This window comes from Sander lucioperca, chromosome 10, assembly GCF_008315115.2.
Source record: "Sander lucioperca isolate FBNREF2018 chromosome 10, SLUC_FBN_1.2, whole genome shotgun sequence".
In the NCBI taxonomy this organism is placed as follows: Eukaryota; Metazoa; Chordata; class Actinopteri; order Perciformes; family Percidae; genus Sander; species Sander lucioperca.
The window spans coordinates 27,101,605-27,123,613 of NC_050182.1; the positions used below are offsets into that span (position 1 = coordinate 27,101,605).

Below are 22,009 nucleotides of genomic sequence, written 5' to 3' on the forward strand. Positions count from 1 at the left end.
CATTATGACAGAGGGCCATAACTTTCACATATTTTATGGACCACTACTTGCAAACATTCCACCAATCCAAGACCGTATGCAGCTAAGAGTCATATATTGTTATATACTGAGGAGAAAAATTGGACAGAAAAAGAAAATTGACTCCTCCTTTCCACCACAAGGAACAGGGGAGCTGTTTATGGCAAATGGGATACTCTCAGTTACAAGACGCTATAAATAATGTGTCAATAGTATTGCTCACTATTACTTGTTCCATCAGGGGAGTGTTTAAATGTCTTGACTGCAGGCATAACCTTTTTTTCGTCACAATTTATTACCAGAATAAGAGAAGCACTCAGGAGTGCTCAGACTATTGGCGGTACCAGGCAGTGCTAGCTGCCTGACTCAGTGAGTTCATTTTCTTCAGTTGATACCAATTCAGGCCTATTGACCGCTCATTCACAGTGATGGTCAATTGTGTTTGTTTTTTTTATTTAGGGAGTGTAGATCAATCAGCAAACCATACATAGATTGTCCCTATAAGCTCCCTTCCCCACCCTCCACCCCCGCACTCCCACAGACAATTGTCAATTGTGTTTCTGATTGGCAATATATTCACGGGTGTAATTCTGTGAAAGATTCACGGTGGCAAGCATATAATGTGCAAGATATGGTGTCAGTCCACTTTTCAGAGTTATGCATGCAAATTGGTTTGTGTCAGCATTGCTGCCAAACTTCTGTTGCAAATAATGAAGTCAGAGAGGAGCCGTGTCTCATTTTTATGACTCAACATTCTACCTGCACAGACAGAAAACACTCTGCCTCGACTTGATGAGATGCGAATTGCAAAACAGCTGCACTTCTAGGTCAGGTCATGCAGAATGGATTCCAAAAGTGAGATTCAGCCCAGTCAATGACTAAATATGTGATACACACAGCCTATTTTCATTCTCCCCTAACAAGCTTGCCATCTTGTATTAGTCATTATACATCTGCAGCGGTTATCACAACCTCTGGGTTTTTTGTTTTCTGTGATTATAACTTTCACTTGGAATAGTAAACCTACTGTCAGCTACTTTTGGGATGCAGCAAAGCTACTTCAAAGCTGTGAAGGCTTTATTTTAATAAAGCAATTTGATTTCTGTTATTCTTTAGAAATAAATATTGTCCACATCCTTTGTATAGCAGACAGATAAACTGAAAAAGATCAGATGGGCTCAGCTATGATAACTCTTTTTGTTATGAAATATATAGTTTGCATATCAGCTGAAAGCACACTTCTTGTGTAAATGTTCTTCTATTCACCACACACGCTCATACAGTACTCTTTACACACATACAAATGTCCTTAAACTATGTAGGCTCTGCCAACTGTATACACACACACACACGTGAGAGCTATCCATCCCCATTACAAACATTGACACATATCCAGCACCAGTCAATGGCCTGCTGACACAGATCAATAAGTTGTGCTTCAGGCTGTGGCTTACATGTTTGGCTTGCATACCAGAGTCACTGGAGCAGAAAACCCCACCAACACGCACATAATCTCATTTTAAATTGCATCCCTAGCAGCATGCATATGTGTGTGTGCGTGTCAACTTGAAAATCAACTTCACCATGAAAATGCCTTTTCTATGGCTATTTGTAGCAACATGATGGTTTTGAGAGCATCGCAGACAGCTGAGCAATACACAGCAGTTTCCCTTGTTTGACAGAGGAGCTCTGCGTATCACCCAGGTGTGTTTAGACTGTAAGCTTGAGTACAGCTGGTGCAAAATCTTTGACTTTGATGTCGCTGGTTCTAGCATGCTGCTCCAACCTGCTGTTGGCCTGACACAGAAAGGGGTGTGTTCAGGAAAGGGGTGTGCGGGTCCAATGCCTCACAGTTATAGCTCATAGTTTAACTTCACCCATAAAACATTCATATCTGTTTGCAACTGAGCCTGAGCAGAGTCTCTAGATATACTTTATTCATGTAGCTGGCAGCAGCAGTGTGCCAGCGCTGAAAAATGAATGAGACATTTGGAAAGACCTTCCTCTGAATCAGCATTTCCCCTGCGTGTGTGGTCCTCTATTTACTGTATAAGACAGGACAAGGACAGCAAAGAAGCAGTAAGGCTTCTCTGTGTGTGTCTCAAATATACATCCACAGTATTACACTAGCATCCCTCAGTTCATCAAGGTCTCTGCAGCAGCTCAGAGGGCACTGTGTTGAATTTTGATGTAGATCTTTTTTGTGAGGAGATGTCTGGATGCTGACAGGTCCTTCCCTAGTGGGCCAGCGTAGACTGATGGATATGCTAGAGGCACTTTCCCCTCAAAGGTGTTTGTGTGAAACACTGTGAACGACAAGACTATAACCATGTACCTCCCAAGACATAGCATCCTGCTCTAATCAACCAGCAGATTACCAGGGGCCACTACAGCCCGCAGAGTAATGCTGACAGGTAAGCTTGTTTAATTTTACCTGAACTACTTTATAGATCCCTGGAAGGAAATGTTTTTCTCACTTTCACTCTTTCACAGGTCAGGTCAAAGGAAGTGTCTTTGCTTTTATAGCTATATTAAAATAGGACTTTGTATAATTATTTGACCATGCTAACATATAAACCAAACAGTGTGCTATGGCAGTGCTTCCTAACCTGGGGGGTGCAAGGAATGTAAGGGCTCACAAAATGATTATTGGTACAGGAAAAAAAACAAAAACGTGTTGCTACTCAATTTTAGATTTCTCTTTTTCTGACATTTCTCTGAGCTTTGCTTTTTTCTTGTGAAGTACTTAATAGTTTGACCTCTTCAGGCCTCTAACAGTTTCAGATTCGGATTCAGATTAAACAATCTAGGTCAAGAGGAGAAAATCACTTTGGTTCAAACTGCTAACAACTCATGGACACGTAAAGAGTAAGCAGTGTGTGCTTGCATTATGGGTTACCAAAAAAAGAGAGGACACACGTTTTCATGACAATTGGTCGCAAAAAACTGATTATCACAAATCAGCAGCTTTATCATTTGGGTCCATTGCGGAGCTAAAAAAGTAATTGTCTTCACAGTGAATGTTCTCTATTAGGCTGTGATGTGATTGCTTGAGTCTGCACCGATCCCATCAAACACACGGTGGCAGCAGCACTCCACTGACAGAAGGCAATCAGCTGCTGAGCCTACAGGTTACAGTAATATCAATATTAATATTGGTTTTAGAAATAGGCCTACTAACTGTTGTTTTTCTTGATTTAATTTTCCTATTCATTGTGTTTTTATTTAGCGTTTTAATGTATTATTATGCCATACGTAGGCTATAGCGTTTTGTATAGGCTATTTGGGTTTGCCTAAACAAATTAAATAAGGATATATTATATTATGTAATATAATACAATTATTACCCGTGTGTGTGTGTGTGTGTGTGTGTGTGTGTGTGTGTGTGTGTGTGTGTGTGTGTGTGTGTGAGAGAGAGAGAGAGAATGCGTGCCGCGTTCTACACATGGAAGAGAACGGTTCTACGTTCATTCATTCTACAGTTCATTATGATGCGAATAGAATGCGGAACGCAACAATTAGCTTAGGGATTCTTTATAGATTGTATTTCATTAGGCTACCTGATTTCTCAGTGAACACAACTCGAAACTAGCCTTCTGAAGGAAACAAGACTCAAGACTTGAATTGAATTGATCTACGACGCTACAGACATGCCGAGTGAAGGTAGGCCTAAATCAGTATCAGTATGGTATGGTTTCTGCTATAAAATATTCAGATGTGTAGGCCTAATGTGATAAGTCATACCTTTGGGAGATGTATAATGCAAGCTGTGTGAGAGAGATGTTTCTAATAATGTTATGTAAATGGGGCTTGACAAAATGTTTGACACACTTTTCAAGAAAAATGTAATCCAGTCATGGCTTTTGTACATTTCCTACTATAGCGGCAAAGTTTCTAATTTGACAAAACATCCAATCCCAAAACTTTGCGACATTAAGTTATTTCTATGTCTATGTTGAAGACTATATTCACAAAAAGAAGAGTAGATGGTTAAAAAGCTTATCCACCACAAACTGCAACCCTCAAAAATGACTGTAAAGTCAACACATCTCTGACAGTTTTTTGGTTCTTGTGTATCTGATGCTTAAAAACATAAAACTATTGACATGCACTGAGTTGCTTCCAATAGTAGATGTCTTATAATTAGAAAACTAACAGTTCAAAGTGTATGACATAACTTGTTACAGTGAGTGACTGACCCTCTCCTCTGCTCTCGTTTCGTTGACAGTCACATCACGAAAAAGCTCTCGATTGAATTCAACAGGATACTACGACACTGAGGGAGAACCCTTAATTTGCTACAAGGAGACCAGGTACAGGTAAGCTGGAGTTTGTGTGTGTGTGTGTGTGTGTGTGTGTGTATGCCACAGTCATGCTGTATATGTATGGTATGTCATACTTTCTTCATTATACATCTTCATTTTCCTTTCATCCAGGATTTTCAGAAGACATCGTAGGAACACTTCTCAGTTAAGTACCAGCCACAGAACAGAAGAACAGAAGAACAGAAAGAGAAACACAGACAGCGACATACTCACTAACCGAAACAGCAACATACTTAGTATCCAAAACACCAACAGCAGGGCCTCCACTGTGTTCAAGATTTTTGGCATTCTCTTCTTCCTAGTCCCCCTGTGTTTTGGTAAGCAATCTCTCCTTCCACAAACAATTTTATCTAGTTCATCAGCTTGTAAGTTTGAGTCTCTATCTTTTGAATAAAACATCCCTGACTGGTTTCTCCTATACTTTATTTCTCCATCCAACAGGATTGGCATACTTGATCCAGGCTCTGAACAGCAGCTTTCTGGACTCCGGACCCTCAGAGTCACCTGTCTCAACTTACGTTACCCATACGACTATGGTATGACCCAAACAAGCAGCTTGGCTTTCTCTCTTACTTACATTCTTTCTGTGCATCTACTGTATAAACACAATTGCAGTCCAAAAATGTTTTCACCCAACCAAAATGTGAATCACACATTGATGTCAGCATGCATCATTAAATGAATCTCCACTCACTTACAGGCTGCATCATGTGAAGAGCTAGCAAAGCAAATAAGAAAGCTGCAGGACAGGCAGCTGAGGTTAGAAAACTACCTGCTACCGGTGGCGGACACACTGCCCAACTACGCTCTGGAGTCACAAGGTGAGACATCTAAATCACCGTTATCATTTTCGTCTGTCAGATTGTAATTTGCACACATAGTTTTTTTGTTTTAAAATTGCTTTCTCACTTTCTGTGTTTTTGTCTGCAGGGGCCTGTGTTTTATCTCATCTCTCCTCAACAACATACCATGCACCAGCAGGCTGGAGTTTTCTCTGGATACCTATGTGGTTAAAAAGTGCAGACCCAGAGACTGTAATTAAGGTAGGAACTACATACACAAATCACATAGGTATGATATTATGTTTGTGATTGTTTTATTGCCTATTACAACATACCATCTAAACTCTGTTTTTATACTCTTTCTTTCCTCAGGGAGACTCACCCCTGGTTATAGGGCACTGCTGGCCCTTTGCAGGTGAGCGTGGACACGTTTTCATTAAGCTATCCCACCCAGTCACCATAAGCCACGTGTCACTGAGTCACTTTTCAAGGAACCTGTCCCCAACTGGCACCATTACTAGCGCCCCCAAGGAGTTTTCTGTCTGGGTAAGTCACAAATTGAACACTGTTACACTGCAGACGTCCTGTGTATTTCACTGACACATCACATAGAGAACAACAAGGTGTTCAACTGGATCTCTATTTTTCTCTCTTGCAGGGCATGAAGACTTTTGATGAAGAAGGAACCCCACTTGGAACCTTTCTTTATGATCAGGATGGGGACTCATCACAGACTTTCAAACTACCTGTGAGTATTACACCATGCAATGAAACACACGCAAATGCATTTTTTTTAATTTCACCCACAAGCTAATATATATCATAAGAGTTACAGTTTGTCTGTCCTTATTGTACTCATTATATCGCTTATTTTCCATCCTCTCTGTTTTTGCTCACTCTGCTCATTCCTCACTCTGCTCATTCCTCACGTCTTTTAGGATCATAAAAAAGGTGTCTTCCACCATGTAAAGCTGCAAGTCGAGACCAACTGGGGCAATCCTGACTACACCTGTCTATACAGTTTCAAGGTCCATGGGTCGCTGGCAGACGAAGGACACAAAGGAGCAGACAGGACACCAACATCTGGGTGCAGAGACAGATAAGTATGCATTTGTGTAAAATTAAATCAGATTCCAACCATCTGTGGATAAATAGGCTTAATTTAACCTTGTGTTGTGGAATTTGCAGTCATAAAATACCAGCAAGTGTTAGGTTTATTTTTTAGTGTAAGTGGGTGGTGAGCTATGATAGCGACTCCAATTGGCTGGGTGGGACACTTGTACAGGGGAGGACAGGGTGGGTGGGTAGATGCTAGGGGGAAGTATGGTGTACTGTGAAGGTTCACCATACTTGCTTCCAGCGAAACCTCCTCCCTGCAAGGTGAAAAGAAGAGATATGTGGCTGTCAACACCACTTAGCCATTTGCTGGTATTTTCTGTCACTCTTTACTCTCACACTTTATATAATTTCCCCTAAGGGATCATTAAGAGCATGTCTTCTTTCTTCTTCTTCTTCTTCTTCTTCTAAATTCCACAACACAACGGCTATGTATTCACAGATGGTTTCAGTCTGAGGGCTACACGGTGGCACAGTGGTGAGCACTGTAGCCGCACAGAGGAAGGACTGTCTATGGTTCTGACTCTGTGCAGAGATTGCATATTCTCTCTGTGTATGCGTGGGTTTACTCCGGGTCGTCTCCGGTTTCCTCCCACACAAAATATGTGCAGTTTAGGTTAATTGGTTGCATTTATATGAATGTAATAATCCTAAAAATAAAGATCAAGAAAAAAAATGTCTGCTTGTTTTGTCTTTTATTTAAAATCCTTAAGTGCTACCTTGATATGAGTATAAAAGAACATAAAAATATAACATTGTTGATCATGAAACAACTTCAACAAATAATTTAATATTTACTTATGATAACAAACAACATAAAAAATGCCAGATTCAGATGAAAATAGAATATAAACTTGAAAAACTCATAAACAAATCAAGTCGGTTATTGTAAATAATGCATGCGCTCTGATTTCATACTGTAGCTCATTGTTTTCATTGACTGATCAAGGTCCAGTGGTTGACACACATCAAACCACAAGACATACTGTATGTGTAACATGTTTGGTTCAACAATATGGTGAGTATTCCTTTAAGGTTTTGGTTTTTCACTTTAATAAAGAAAAACACCCTTAGTGAGTTCACATGCTACACCATTTTTCATCAGAACCCCCCCCCCCCCCCCTAGAAATATCAATTTTTTTTAGAAACATATCAACAGGCTGTGCTATTTAAGGTACTAAACTGTGAAAACCTTGAACAATTGCAGCATTTGCACAAGGACAAATAAAAACGACTGCTTTGATAAATACAAATCTCGAAAGTGAATTTTTTATTTTTTTATTTATTTATATGTTATGTGTTGTTTCTGCTGAGGATTCCTTTTTAATCTCCCTCTCTCTTGTTTGTATTATAGTCTCTGAATACATATGGTCTCATAATATGATATAAGTAATGTTATCTGAACAACGCAAATTAAAAATAAAAACTATAAAGCCCATAACGTTATATTTGTTTTGTTTTACTGCATTCACATTTATAACATACACTAAAACGTATTTGTGTATTTTTGTAGTTACACATTTTAAATTCAGATAAAATATATACTAGGCCTATAACCATATTTATAAATTATTATTAATTATAATTATTATTTTAACGATTTATAAAGTTGTTCCCAGAAGTGAAACAATTCATATCCGGGTGAAGCGATGTATCCGGATGTTAGCCGGCTAATGCTAAGTATCGAGAGCAAAAGGTGTATCATATCGTATTGCAACGACTTTGCTCTCCACAAATGGCATCTCAGATCCCTATAACCGCCCGGGCTCAGCCGGCAGCCGCCAGCTCTGCCGCTCTCCGGGGGAAGAAACGTCCCGGTAGTCTGGCGGTTTCTGCCGCTCAGCAGGCCACCGGGAGCAGCAGCAGCAGCAAGAAGAAGAAAGGCCAGCTGACAGCGACACCAACAATACAGACACAGGTGATAGACAGTAATGTTATTTGTTACACTGTCTGCCTGTAGTGTTATTACTGAACATTACTCAGAGCTCAGAATAGCATAATTGATAATAAAAAAATACAAACAGGGTCTGGGTTTGTTCAATTGTACTTCTAGACAAATGAAATGTGCAAGAAAAATGCAAAGCTGTTAAGATGCAATGCAAGAAGGGTTGCAAATATTTTCATTATTGAATAATCTGCAGATACGTTTCTTGATTAATCGAAACAAAGAAAGGCCTGAAAACTGACTTAAATGACTGATCAATTATCAAAATAGTTGCTAATAGCAATTGTTTCAGATCTAAAGGCAGCCAAATAAACAGTACATCACAAACACACAGTGTACAAAACTGCAGGAAGTACAAATATGGTATGTAGTACAAGTATCAGTGTCATAATAGCTGGACACTTATTAAATTGTTCCTTTATGATTATGTTACACTGTGTTTACACTTTGTTTACATGGAAACATGCAAAACAAGTAGCTTAAAATGTGTGTTTGTCTTTCACTCTTCCTCAGATAACAGGAGTGGAGTTGGTGGCTGAGGTGAAGGCAATGGGAACAGTTGACTGCGGACCAATTGCCATCACTGAGTCCACAGCAAAGCCTCCACCCTTCAAAGACCCCACATTTATGGTGAGTGTCTGCATCCATCTGGGTTTTAAGTTCATCTGCTTCTGTGACTTTCCCCTCAATTTCCCCTTGCCTCCCTTTTTAACTCTCTTAATCTCGGCAGCATTCTGGGATTGGTGGAGCAGCAGCAGGTAAAAAGAACAGGACCTGGAAGAATCTCAAACAGATTCTGGCTTTGGAGCGGACTTTACCCTGGAAGCTCAACGATCCCAACTGTGAGTTTTTGTATCTTATTTTTACCTGATACACGTACATGTTTTTATTTTTTTTATCTCTAAACAAGTAGGCTCTATTTCTGTATTCTAACCCTAATGCCCAAGACATGAACTATTCAGTTCATGAATAATGTCTAAGGTGTGCAACAAATCTTACATTTACATTTTTAAAGTTTTAAAGCAAAAGGTTATATTAATTCCAGTGTTTCATTTTAATACTACCGATGACTAATTTGAAACTGAATTCAAGACTCGATACATCAAATTTGTCTTCGCTAAATGCATTTTAAATGATTTTCAGGTCAACATGGTGTAATGTTTTGGCAAAAAGAGGCTTTGAAAGTTCTTTACAGTATACTGTATGACAAAGCTGTATAATAAATAGAAGACTGCATTGATAAGTCCATGTCACTTTTAGAAGAACTGCCATATTGGGACAGTTTTAATCCATAGTTTAATTTATGAGCTTTCTGTGTTCACAGACTACAGCATTGACGCCCCTCCCTCCTTGAAGCCGCCCAAGAAGTACTCTGACATCTCTGGACTCCCTGTGAGTTATCACTGTGCAAAAGGTCTTATTGTACAATAAAGAAAATACCTTTTAAGTCTTGTATAAAGCACACACTGTATTGTCTCTCTTGTCTTTCCTCAGGCAAACTACACAGACCCTCAGACAAAGCTACGCTTCACATCCTCTGAGGAGTTCTCCTACATCCGCCTCCTCCCCACTGATGTTGTCACAGGCTACCTGGCCCTCCGAAAGGCAACTTGCATCGTGCCCTGACAGCCGAGCAAGGCTTGAAACCTAAAACAGGTTCAAACCAGAACTGAACTCATGTCAGTGTAGGAAGCTGTTGGGCCAGCCAGGAGACACTGAGAGCACAGGACAGAACAGCTGGAGCTCACAGGCCACTGCTAAACATTTGCACTGCTGTTTTAAGAAGGCAATCTGAGTCAGAATTGTTACTGTGTGACAAAATAAATGCAACAAGTTTTTGTTTTTTCAATTCGAAAAAAACGAATGTTTGAGTGATTGCTTAGTTTATTTGTGAGACATGTTTGTTGTCAATAACTGGATATTAAAATGGCACTCTATCCGAGAATGTCCGGTGAACATTTTTTATTCTTTAAGGGGACAGAAAGTGTTCATATGTCAAAAGTCAGCAATATGATTTTCTTATTCTTATTTGTTCATACATTTCCCAGTATCCTTGATGATATTTTCCCATTAAGTGTTCCTATAAACCCTGAGGCAAATTTGAGACCTTGGTGTGTATTTGCTCCTGCTAAATCCTTGGGAAACATAGTTGTTTCTCAAGTACTGAATACAAGTATTACTGGCTAGGATGCTGTACACCTCCTTGTGGTAGAACATCTGGCTCCAGTGGTGTAAATGCAGTGAGGTTGGGCTAGAGAGAAGTAGACAAAAATGTTACAAAGCTGTTGGAAAGAGTTTGTCTATTTCAGACCGTCAGTCAGCTTACTTGCATTGTTTGTTGAAGTTGGATTTCAGTGTCTCTCTTTTTCCTTTGTATAATACACATTTTCTTAGTAGATCGAGACAGGAAAGAAATCGGTAGCTGAAATCACTTTTCATCTCAGTTGTGCTTATATGACAACGTTTAATCAAACTTGTTGGACATTGATATAAAACACTCCCCTGTGCCTTCACTAAAACATCCACACCTGCTGCTGCACTTTCTGTTTCTTGGATTGTCTGTTCTCTGCAGTAGCCTGCATGTATGTAAGCTATGCAAATGTGGCTGGGCCAAGCCGGAGTCTTAAGCCAGGAGTCACCAAGCAGGCCTAATTTCACATGCGCCATATGTAAATGTGGAATTGGTTCCACATGGTTCTAATTCCACAGCTGCATTTGATGTATGATTTGCTCTCCGACTGGTAGAGTGAGGATGGCTCATTAATCACACATGACAGGCATCCAGGATCATTTCCATGGTATATTTTACCCAATTTTTCACACACTTGATGAATGAGGACCCTTGTATTTCTCATGTGAATGATCCCTATGCAAAAACTAAGAATAAAGCACAGCCATTAAGGCCCCGTTCCGACCTGGTTTTAACATCCGTCCTGAATGATCTGTTCACAAGTGGACAGCTCTAGGTACGTGTGTTTTCACCTGTCAGTAGAATGGAGCTTGGGAAAATTATAAAAAGGTTTGATTGATAAAAAGTAAATATCAATCAAACCTACATCTGTAAGCCCACCACTCTGACCAATGAGCTATGATGTCTTACCTGTTGAGATGGGGAGATACACTTGCTAATTTAGATTATAATTATTCTGCAATCCTTTCTTGATGCTTTGTTTACACAGGCCCTGTGAATACAGATCGACCAGAAGTCTTTGTTTGAAATAAGTCAGCTGTATATGTTACCAATAAAGAATAATAAGTTGCCATAAGATCCCATTGTTGCCCAAAAGCTATTAAAACATACATGAGTGACACTGGGTGATATGTTCCAAAGATATACAAACATATTAGTATTTCTGCAGATGACCAGTCTTTGCTCATGCCTGAGTGTTACTTCTCCCAGCTCTGGACTTTGTTGAAGCTGATGAAGGCAGTATAGTATATCTATGAGAGTCAGACCTGCATTTCCATTCCTGCTGTGGCATCAAAACCTCAACATAGTGATTAATGAACAGTGCCAGGGCTTTTTGCTACCCAAGCACATGACCCGCTACAATGTGTCTGTGTGTGTCTACAAGCATGTGTGTGTGTGTGTGTGTGTGTGTGTGTGTGTGTGTGTGCTTTTACATTTTGGGGCATCTTTGCTGTGTCCAAGAAAGTATAAAGTGGTAGTATCAGTTTGTGTTTAGGGCTAAAGTCAGAATGAGGTTAGGGTTAAGTCCTCAAGTGAAGTGATATAAACCTGTAGTATACATGCCTTGCATGAGTATCTTTATATGAATATGTATTGCATACATCTGCTTAACTGAGCCAATCAACTCCAAAATAAAAGGAAAATAGCAGCATGCGAGCTGTTTTTCACTTATTACGCAGCAAACAAATCCTCAAGGTACACCTGTCTTCTCAGTCACACTGTGTCTCCACCTGGGTGCGCCAGAGCTCTGCTCGGGCTGCCATCCAAATGTTGCTGAGTGTATTCGGTGTCCCAGCCCCATAGTGACTCCTCCAGATCACACAAGTGTGTCCATTACTGAGCAAAGTCTGAGATTTCCCAATTGTACCGAAGCAAGATCATTTCTATGTATTCAATCCATTCAAATCCTTCCATTCATCAGCAGGTGATTGATAAATACCAACTAGTAAAAGGCTGTGCAATGCTGAATAAATATGTTTTCAATTGCCATTTAAAAATGTTCACAGAGCTTGCATCTATTATAGCCTTGGGTAGGGAATTCCATAGTTTTGGTGCATAGTTAACAAAAGGCTGACAAGTTTAGGTGACAAACAGGCTTTGCTAAAAGTGATATATAGTATCCATAATTATAATAAAAATACAAGCACACTGATTTAAACAGGCAGATGACTAAATCATCATGAATCATTACAAATTGTAATATTTAAATGGAAATGGATGTAAGCAATTTAGGCCTACAGTTCAATCCTAACTACCATCACCAATAAACTTGTCGTGTGCATGAAATCTTCCTTTGATGGAGGATTTGGCACCTGCTGCATTTCACAGGATGTGTGTTTTCACGGAATGCACAGACAGACTTGCTAAAATCTCCTCCTTAGATTTTGTTTCCAATGTATACTTTGCTGAACTTCTGTAGGCGAGTTTCTCCAAAACTAGGGAGATGCACTTGGGTGAACTAATGTCATCTTGGTGCTCATTTAGGGCCTGTTTGCCCTCAGGTTTTTGTCACTGTCACATTTCACGATGATGGAGATGGCTACGGTGCTGTATAATGCCTAAAGACAGTAATTATATAGTTTATTTCACTTCCCAGTACAGTTTTTCCTGGACTGCTTTTCTCATTCTCATTTTCTCTTCTCTTTGTGAAGAGACATGACTCAGCATGCCATCACATGCAGGGAGTAGCTGTCACGACTGTACAGACATAAGGATGAGCCTTTCACAACAAGCTGTGTAAAAGCTGTTGATAGAAGCCATGATGCATTAAATCCATGAGAACTACCCTCAAATGTCAAGTCAGAGAAATGGATTGCACCCCCAGCTCTGGTAAGCTGATCGATAGACCAACTCCAGTGCCTGCTGAGCCAGCAGGGGAACTTTCATATTTATGTTTTTGACCTATTGGCACAGCAGAAGTGGCATTGTGAACTTCTTTACTCCCTGTTAACAAAGACATAACAGTCTCAATTTATTCGATGCTGCTTCACCATATAAACTATTTTGTTACAGCGGTTGAGGCACAATGTTTATGGTTGTGGTGGTGGTGAAGCTATCCTGCATTAGATTCAACATGACATTGAACACCTAGCTAAAGACAGTGATCAGCTTTAGACACATGTAGAATGATCAGATTTGTAACTTTAATGATCTTCTACATGGCTATGCGCAAACAAGCACCAAGCTCACAGCAGTTGATCACCAGGCAAAGACATCTATGAGAATGAAAGCAGAGTACTTCCACTAAAATGTATCGTAGTTCAGACAGCGAAAAAAAGCGTACTTACTACTTACTTGTAACTTCCTTCCTGAAACCCACTGTCACACCAGTTACATGCACTTTTTGCAGCGAATGGCAATGTGCAGGTAGATGTGAAAAAAGAGCAAAGCTCCACAATCCTTACACAGCATCTGTGTTGGAGATGGGAGGAGTGCAGCTGAAATCTAAATCAAGTTCTGAACAAAAGATCTGTCAAGAGATAAAAGAAGAACTTTCCCTGCACCGCCACTCCAATGTTTTCGAATCCCAGTGGCACAGCTGGTATTTAACACACACACACACACACACACACACACACACACACACACACACACACACACACACACACACACACACACACACACACGCGCATGCACGCACGAATGCAGGTAATGAACATACCTGTAAATGCAATGTTTTTTATTTCTGTAGTATTTATTGAACGTGTTCAGATCTACTTAATTATTGTATTGTATTGTATTGATTTATATACATATTATTGTATGTTTGGGTTGTATGGTGGCAGCTTGATTACTCCAGGTTTGATAGAGACTTTCCTTTCACATTCATTGTATTTTGTGTGGTAGGTTTTAGCATTTGTTCCCCCACATTACATAGTTTTACCTGGTTGCATGACTAACCTAACCCCTAAAGGAAAATAAAGATAAACTTAAACTTGAAGTTGACAATCTACTAAAAATGTATTTAATGCAGTATACCCATTTTCACAGATTTTACGGTCTTACAGTTGATTTATTATTAATATAGCATTTTGTGATGCTTAGGCAGCTATTTTCTCTAGAAACTTCTTTCTTGCCCCCTTTTCACTCAACATCATCTCAATTTGTATGTGGCCGTCTTAAATCACAGCTTGCAGCTATATTTGTTGTTGTACTTTTGCCTTCTTGGGAAACTTTTGCCCATCATGGTTGTATTTTGTCACTGCTTGTGTGTCCCTGTCTCAACAGGGACAAACCACATGAAAACTGATCTTTAACCACAACTGATCATGCCATGGCTGCCCACACAGTGACACACTGTCATGGTTCATTTAGCCGCCTCAAGGAGTTCCATATGAGTTTTTTTCTTTCTCTGCCTGTTTGAATGCAGCCTAAGCGAACAAGTTACTAGTTGTTATTGGGCTGTAGAGGTCAAACAGCAAAGTGTCATCAGATAGCTAATCAACTCATTCAGATATCATTACACTGGGCTAAATCCCTGTTAATCCCACTGAAGATTCAATCAGTGTTCCCTCACAGGTCAACTTGTTCCCCTGTGTGTGTATGTGCGCTCGCGTGTGGGCATAAGGGACAGAGAGAAAGGTAATTCTTCATGTTGATAGACAATGATTGTCCTTCAATGGTCCACATTCACAGTCTCCTTGCTATCTTTCTCCTTCTCTCCCTTTTCCTGTCCTGTCCACTCCTATCTCACCTTCCTGGTCGTCTTGCTCCTCACCTGGCTCTTCTTCTATCTCTGTTGGCTGGGGGATTAGCACTCTGCTTCGGCCTTTGATTGATAAGACTTCTGTCAGTCCATCTTCCTCTGTCTATCTGCCTCTCTTCTTGTATGTTTGTGTTATCCTCTGCCCTCATACTCATTAGCCTAGCCCACTATTTCTGTAGTGGAGATACTAATTTAGGCCTGTTTGTATGTGTAAAAGTTGCCTGCTGTGACTGTTGCCTGTGGAAAATAACACAATGACTACTACACTATCTGTTGACTTTCAGCTAAGCCTGTTTGAGGTCCAGGAAGTGGGGTTTCTGGCACATTCATACTATATTGTATTTCTGAAACCACATGTAGTCTCATATCTAGCAACAGGAGATTGCATTTACTTTAGATATCTATCTATCTATCTATCTATCTATCTATCTATCTATCTATCTATCTATCTATCTATCTATCTATCTATCTAACTAACTAAACTTGCCTTCCCATCTTTCTCTGTTGCTCAGATTAGCTCCATCCATCGCAGAACCTACATTCAGGTGAATAAAGTGTCATTGAACGGAGAGAGATGTAATAGGAGGGATGTGACCCTGCAACCCTCTACACGACAGATGGAACCAATCTCACCAACGAGACAGACCATCTATTCATACCTACCTACCATTGTGTGTTTGTGTGCGTGTAATGATTGTGCCCATCCATTCACACTGCTGCTAGTGATGCAACTCATGCCTCACTGTGCTTAAGTGTGTGTGTATCTTTGAACCTGTGTCTCAGACCTTATATTTCATCACCAGCTCAGCTCCAAAATCCAATTAACTGTCTGATGGCTGTTGTGTGAATTTCAACTGCTGACTGCAAAACATAATCTTGGATGACTTTGAATGAACTTGCAAATGATCCGTCTCCCCTGGAAGTGTATAATGCTGATTTCCTGACCATTATATTCCATACATTAGCACATAAATGGGAGTATCACAACTCACTTTTTTTACTGTAAATAGAAGCATTTTTGCAAAATAAAAAATTAAGCACCACCTTGCTGTAAAAATCCTCTACCCTGTAGCTATAAAGAAAGTTTATATTGCTCCTGCAAAGGCTTTATGAGCTACAGTCTCCAGTAACTACTCCACCTTCTCACAAAGAAACACACACACAATCACACACATTTACTGCATGTCTCCTAGCCATATTCATACATTGGATACACCGCAGAGAGAGGAAAGAGGTAATTGCATTGACTTTAGAGGTAAAACAACAGTTACTGGCTTAGTGTGTGTGTGTGTGTGTGTGTGTGTGTGTGTGTAAAGCTTTCATCCATCCATATCACTGTGCATAAGAACTCTGGTCCATTCTGCCTTCTGCTCTGCTTGCCCTTGTAGAACAATCCAGTACCTATTGACTGCAGCAGATATACAGTAAGCTGGTCTCCCATACACACTGTCATTTAACTTTTTAGCAAGTGTGTCTGAGTGCATTATTTGTGTTTGTGTGTTTGCTTGTGTAAGAGAAAGTGTGAGGCAAAGAGCATGGACATGAAGAGAAAGAATGACCCTGAGCACGCACGCACGCACACACACACACACACACACACACACACACACACACACACACACACACACACACACACACACACACACACAGTTAGTGTTTTGGGAGAGTGTGACGGTAAATGAAGCGTGAAATGAAGAGTTGGGGATGTTAGAACATTCCTCCCCAGGGAAACTCTAGGGCGGACTGACACAGACCAGGCAAAGATAGATCAGGACAGCCAAAACCAAACATTTAATCTCACTGCATCGACACGCCCCCTGGTGGGTAGAGTATGATGTTTCCCAACCCCCCTATTTTCCACCAGCCGCGTCTGCGCTGCGTTCCGGCTGCGCAGTGGTTTTGTTCCGTCATCCGCCACGCGCCTTACCACACTGGGAGCACCTCAGAAGCAGAGAGTCTTGCTACCCGACTCACAGATTTTATTGTCTCAACAAGTACTTGAAAGAACAATCATGTGTTTATTAGCTAGTATCTACCTTCCACTCCAAGCACAATAACTCCATGCCTTCTCTTTTCTGACGTTGTCCTTATTAAAAGGATCTGTAATGTCGTATTATGTTTTTCCACCTCCAAGATGAATCTCTCGTCATCAATAGCCTCTTTCCGACCAAGTAGTTACAGGAACGTATAGGATATCCGTTATAGGAACAGTCCACTTCTAAACAGTTCTACTAACTACTCTCCCCCAAAACCGTCTTTTTCCATTTGCATTCGCACTGGCCAAGTGGCCATAGGAACTGGTAGGAGGGGTAAGGGAGTGACGCAAGCACGGAAACTGTCTTTATAGCGTCGTCACTAGACTTTAGCGCCACATACAACAACAAACCAGCATGGAGGACACCATCGGAATGTTCCTGCTGTGCCTTGCCGGGATCCTCATAACAGAGTTCGAACGGCGGCGTTTAAAGACTAGGCTGGAGTACTTAACAGAGAAACACAGAAGACGAATGCTCCAGCTTAATATCCTAATTAATATGATGGAAGAAGATAGAAGAGCAGAGCGCAACAGGCAAACGAAATGACGGATAAGTTTAACTAGCATTAACAATTAGCTGGTTGAATGCATGTTTGTCTTATGAGTTAGCATACGTAGGCGAATTGCAACAGAAGAATATGTACTGTTTGTGTTTCAGATGTTGCTAGGTCACTAAGGGTTCCTATGCGGAAAAGGGAAAAGACCCTGCCCTGAAGTAAGAGCTGAAAGAGTTACAGGAACTGCGGTCAGAGGAACTTAATAATCCCCAAATTGGTCCAGTCGGAACACGAGAAATGCAGATGCGCCTGGTGGAAAATCGGGGTAACTCCTCTTGACTGTACTATGTGGATGAACACAACTTGAAATATGACACTAAATGACTACGTTCTTTACCCCCTTTTTTCCCAATTTATCTTTTCATTTCGTTTGTAACATAAAGATCCACAAAGAAATCAGCCTGATATTTGGCTGACATCATATTCATGAATTTTTGTTTGGAGGTTGGGGGATGAATTTGATTTATTCTACCCTAACCGATTAGTAACAAGTGACTGCTGCAGTAGCGGTTGCTAGGAGTAGTAAATGTTTTTCATAGAAGAAATGTGCCAATTTAAAATATATTTTTGTAAGTTGACTTATAACTACCTGTACAGCTGCGTCAAACTAATCCATGCTCTTTGCGACACAATTTGCCGTTATTTTTCTGGCACAGAGAGATGACGTCCTCATTCTTCTGCACAATTCACTCCTACAAAGCTCTGATTGGCTCAGTTATTTTTTCCAACTGGGCAAACAGCCAATGAACACCACCTATTTGATTCATTAAAAAAACAAGCTCTGGGTAGTAATTCAAAGGTCTACAACCAGGCTATAAAGAAATGCCAAAGAGAGCTGAACAAACAAATATTTGGGGATATCTATTGTACCAGTAGTGCACATTAAATTCAATGAACAGAGACACTGATCTTTCTGTACAGATCTGTACATAAAGTTTCAACATTAGTCTTAACATGGCTGAATTTATCTGGCTGAACAAATTTGGCCAGATTTGATCTCCTCGAGTGACTGTAAAAACTGTCCGTATCATCAGGTTTTCTGTTTGCAATTGACTCCTTGAAATCTATTTTTCCTTAAACGAGTCAGGAACACTGCCAGTGTGGTGTTGACCATATTTCAAGGGGTAGCATTGTTTTGACAGAAACTGACATTTTTCAGATGTCCTTCTCCTAATCCCAGTATAGAAACAACAAACAGTATAATCTGTTTACAATACCACTTTTCTAGTTAATTAGCTTCAAGTGCTTGTTCAGATGAAGCGTGTTACTTGCACATATGAGTGACATACTCCAACATTAAAAGTAAGTGGTATTTCCATTTAATGGCCATTGTTAACACTATTATCCCAGACTTGACTGCCGTAGCAGGTTATCTAATTCTATTGGAGACAGCTTCAGCCTTTCTCTCCTCCACCAGAGTCCATAACAATCGAGGCTTATCTCCTCTAATATGCTCTGCTGTTAATGAACAATCAGTCCCGTTAATGTCCTGCTAATTAATGGCCCATCAGCCTCTTCAGAGTGGTAATTAAGTGCCAGTTGAGGCGTCTAATTGGCATGGTTTCTGATTGGATCGAGTCACGCTTGACCCTCTGGGACCCAGGAAGTGAATTATAGCATTGTCATCGTTGTGGAGAGGACTTTTACAAAGACTGCTGACTTGCTTGTTTAAGAAATAGAATCATCTTGTTAACCTGAGTAGAAGTGAACTGAATGACACTTTCACTTGAGTGACTGTCAGAGGACAAACTGTCAAATCTGAATTAAAGAACAATCAATGATAGAAGCCTGTTGTTATCTACACTTTCAAAATAACTGATATGAAAATGTAATACTAAAAGTGAAAAAGAAAAAAATACTATCTGCGTACAGTGTGATACATTACCACCCCATGCCACATACTGTATATAAGGAGACAAGAGAATGCAACATCTGACATATTTGATATATGATCAGAAACGTATTGTTACATTTGCATTTATTGATTTTTCTGGACACTTTGGGGCAGCACAACAAGCTAAAAACAGAACATGGATATATTATCAAGTTGTTATGATGAACGTTAGCCAACAGTCGCTTACTCCCAAGTCCAGCAGACATAGAGCAACATGGTTATTCATTTGAGTCGTGTTTCTGGCCACCTGGTAAATGTATGTGCAATATTCACTCTCCTTTCAGCTCTTTTTTTTGCTTTCCACTAACAGAAATGACAGAAATATTTGCAGCATCAGTCACTAAATCCACTTCTGTTTCTCTGGTGAGAACAATCAGAGTGAACGATGTTGTGGACAGTAAAACCAAAACAACCAACTAAAAGACAATAAAATGCTCCGTAGAGCTGAGAACTGAGGATTCTTATGATAATTTTCTGTGTGACACCTTTCACATTTCATGTAATTGTTTCATCCATTGCTATATAAATATTGGTTATAGCTTTAAGAAAAGTAGAAATAAAACACATTAAATGTAAAAATTCACAACTTAGCATGGTATCCCTAATGAGGGACAGAAATAGCTTGTGGCCAACACAGTTTCAGTACAAACAAGGCACAAGTTCACACACGGCTGATGGGAGCTCCTTCACTAATTAGTTATACTGAGAAAAAAAAAACACACAATAGAAACGATTTAAGGCAAACACAAATTCAGCTAGAATTATGAGATAGATTCACATATGGTTGAACGCTGGCTGCGAGCTGCTCGTTTAATTAGTTTTACTGTTAAAAAGGACAGAAATAGCCAAAGGTTTAGGGCAAAGTTAAAGGCAAAAAGCAGACTTTATATAAAACAAGCAAACAGTGTGAGGTGGCAGTTTTCACTCACATATGGCTGACTGGTTGCTTCAAGCCGTTAGATAATGAGTGAGAGAAAGGTAAAGAGAAAGGGGGGAGGGAGGTGTAGTGAGAAAAGGAGGCTGAGAGTAAAGGGGAAGGAGAGGGAGGGAGAGAAAAAGAAAGAGATGGGAATAAGAGAGGGGAGTTTTTTTTATAATGAGGGGACAGAAGAGACAAACACCTGAGTAGAGAGAAAGAGATAGAAGGTTGGAGGCTAATAAAGTCTCCATTTGGCAGTCACTCACACACACACACACACACACACACACACACACACACACACACACACACACACACACACACACACACACACACACACACACACACACACACACACACACACACACACACACACACACACACACACACACAGCATACTGGTTGCTTGGAGCAGCTTGGGATAATAAGAAACATAATAAGGTGTTTTTTATAATGAGAAACAACAGCTGAACCACCGATGGCATTGAGGAGAGTGAAGAGGGTTGCAGGCAATGGACAGCTCCACTTACTGTACAAAACAAGGTTCTGCACAGAAATAGAAAGTTGTTATATGACACCTATACTTACTGAAAGAAAAAGTATTGAGGTGGATGTTTAATGCGTCCCTGACTAAAAGACTTGCCCTTTGTATGATAGGTATTAGGACTAAGAATGTACTGCTGCACAGTTTATTTTACAAACTATGGTGCCAGGTGGCAACGCTACAAGAGACAATGGAAATCAGTTACACCTTTGTCATTTACCGTAAGCACTGGCTGGAACTCCTGTCCAGTTATGAAAGTTATATTTAGAGTCTGAGGACCTGTTACGACTGAGAACACTGAGGTAATTCTATCTGAAAATTGGGGCAGTGTGGCAATTTGCAGACATTTTTGAAAAGAGAAAAAAACAAAAAACAAATGTTGGATTTTTACAGGCTGATTTTATGGCTCATTGACTTGGCTTTTTTTGCTACCAGATTTTTATTTCAAGGCTTTGAAACATCATTTAGACAATCATGCAGGAAAGCAAAATTTACAGAAAATATCATTAAACATTGAAAGATTTTGGTGACTTAGTTTTTTTTTTCATGCGTAGGTGGGGGAGCGTTAGAGGGGACTTAGACTTATGATCTCAGTCCTGCTCAGGTCATCAAAACCTGTTTCAAAACCTTAAACCCATTCTTGGAATTCATTAACAACAGATAGTGACTCTGAACTTTGTTTATACTTAGGGTAGTGCTCCTTATGGCATAGGCCATAAGAGCTACAGGAAGGTGTGATGAAGAAAGAGGTACCTAGAAAGTACACCAAACTGTTCATAGCAGAAGCACTGGAGACTGCCAAACAAAGATTCACAGCTCTGGCTACCTGCCTGAAGAGGTACACTACAGAAGTAGAAGCCAGGAGAATAAACACAATGTTCTCCACTGAATGTGTGTCAGAGCCACTATCCAGGATGAAACTACAAAATTCCAGGAATACATTAAGAAGATGGCTCCAAGTGATGACCTGCTAAGTGA

At 40.1% G+C, this 22,009-nt stretch overlaps 3 protein-coding genes across 4 annotated transcripts in view; 2 read left to right on the forward strand and 1 right to left on the reverse strand.

The window, feature by feature from the left end:
* galnt1 (UDP-N-acetyl-alpha-D-galactosamine:polypeptide N-acetylgalactosaminyltransferase 1) overlaps nt 1–22,009 on the reverse strand; it is a 179,188-nt gene that overhangs the window by 47,043 nt on the left and 110,136 nt on the right. The window lies entirely within an intron of this gene.
* On the forward strand, nt 3,490–6,917 carry LOC116049469 (SUN domain-containing protein 3-like). The gene is made up of 9 exons (XM_031299137.2): nt 3,490–3,681; nt 4,247–4,337; nt 4,455–4,660; nt 4,785–4,879; nt 5,044–5,164; nt 5,274–5,386; nt 5,498–5,671; nt 5,784–5,873; nt 6,064–6,917. The coding sequence occupies exons 1-9, from the start codon at nt 3,669–3,671 to the stop codon at nt 6,226–6,228; spliced, it is 1,068 nt and encodes a 355-aa protein (XP_031154997.1). The 5' UTR covers nt 3,490–3,668; the 3' UTR covers nt 6,229–6,917.
* ino80c (INO80 complex subunit C) lies at nt 7,864–11,447 on the forward strand. Of its 2 annotated transcripts, XR_004898526.1 has the most exons (6): nt 7,864–8,159; nt 8,700–8,816; nt 8,917–9,028; nt 9,511–9,578; nt 9,681–10,041; nt 10,089–11,447. XR_004898526.1 is itself a non-coding variant. In XM_031299136.2 (5 exons), exons 1-5 carry the CDS (start codon nt 7,977–7,979, stop codon nt 9,810–9,812), a joined length of 612 nt encoding a protein of 203 aa, XP_031154996.1. In that variant the 5' UTR covers nt 7,864–7,976; the 3' UTR covers nt 9,813–11,447. The 2 variants fall into 2 exon arrangements, 1 of the variants encoding a protein (XP_031154996.1); XM_031299136.2 differs by having other exon boundaries at nt 9,681–11,447.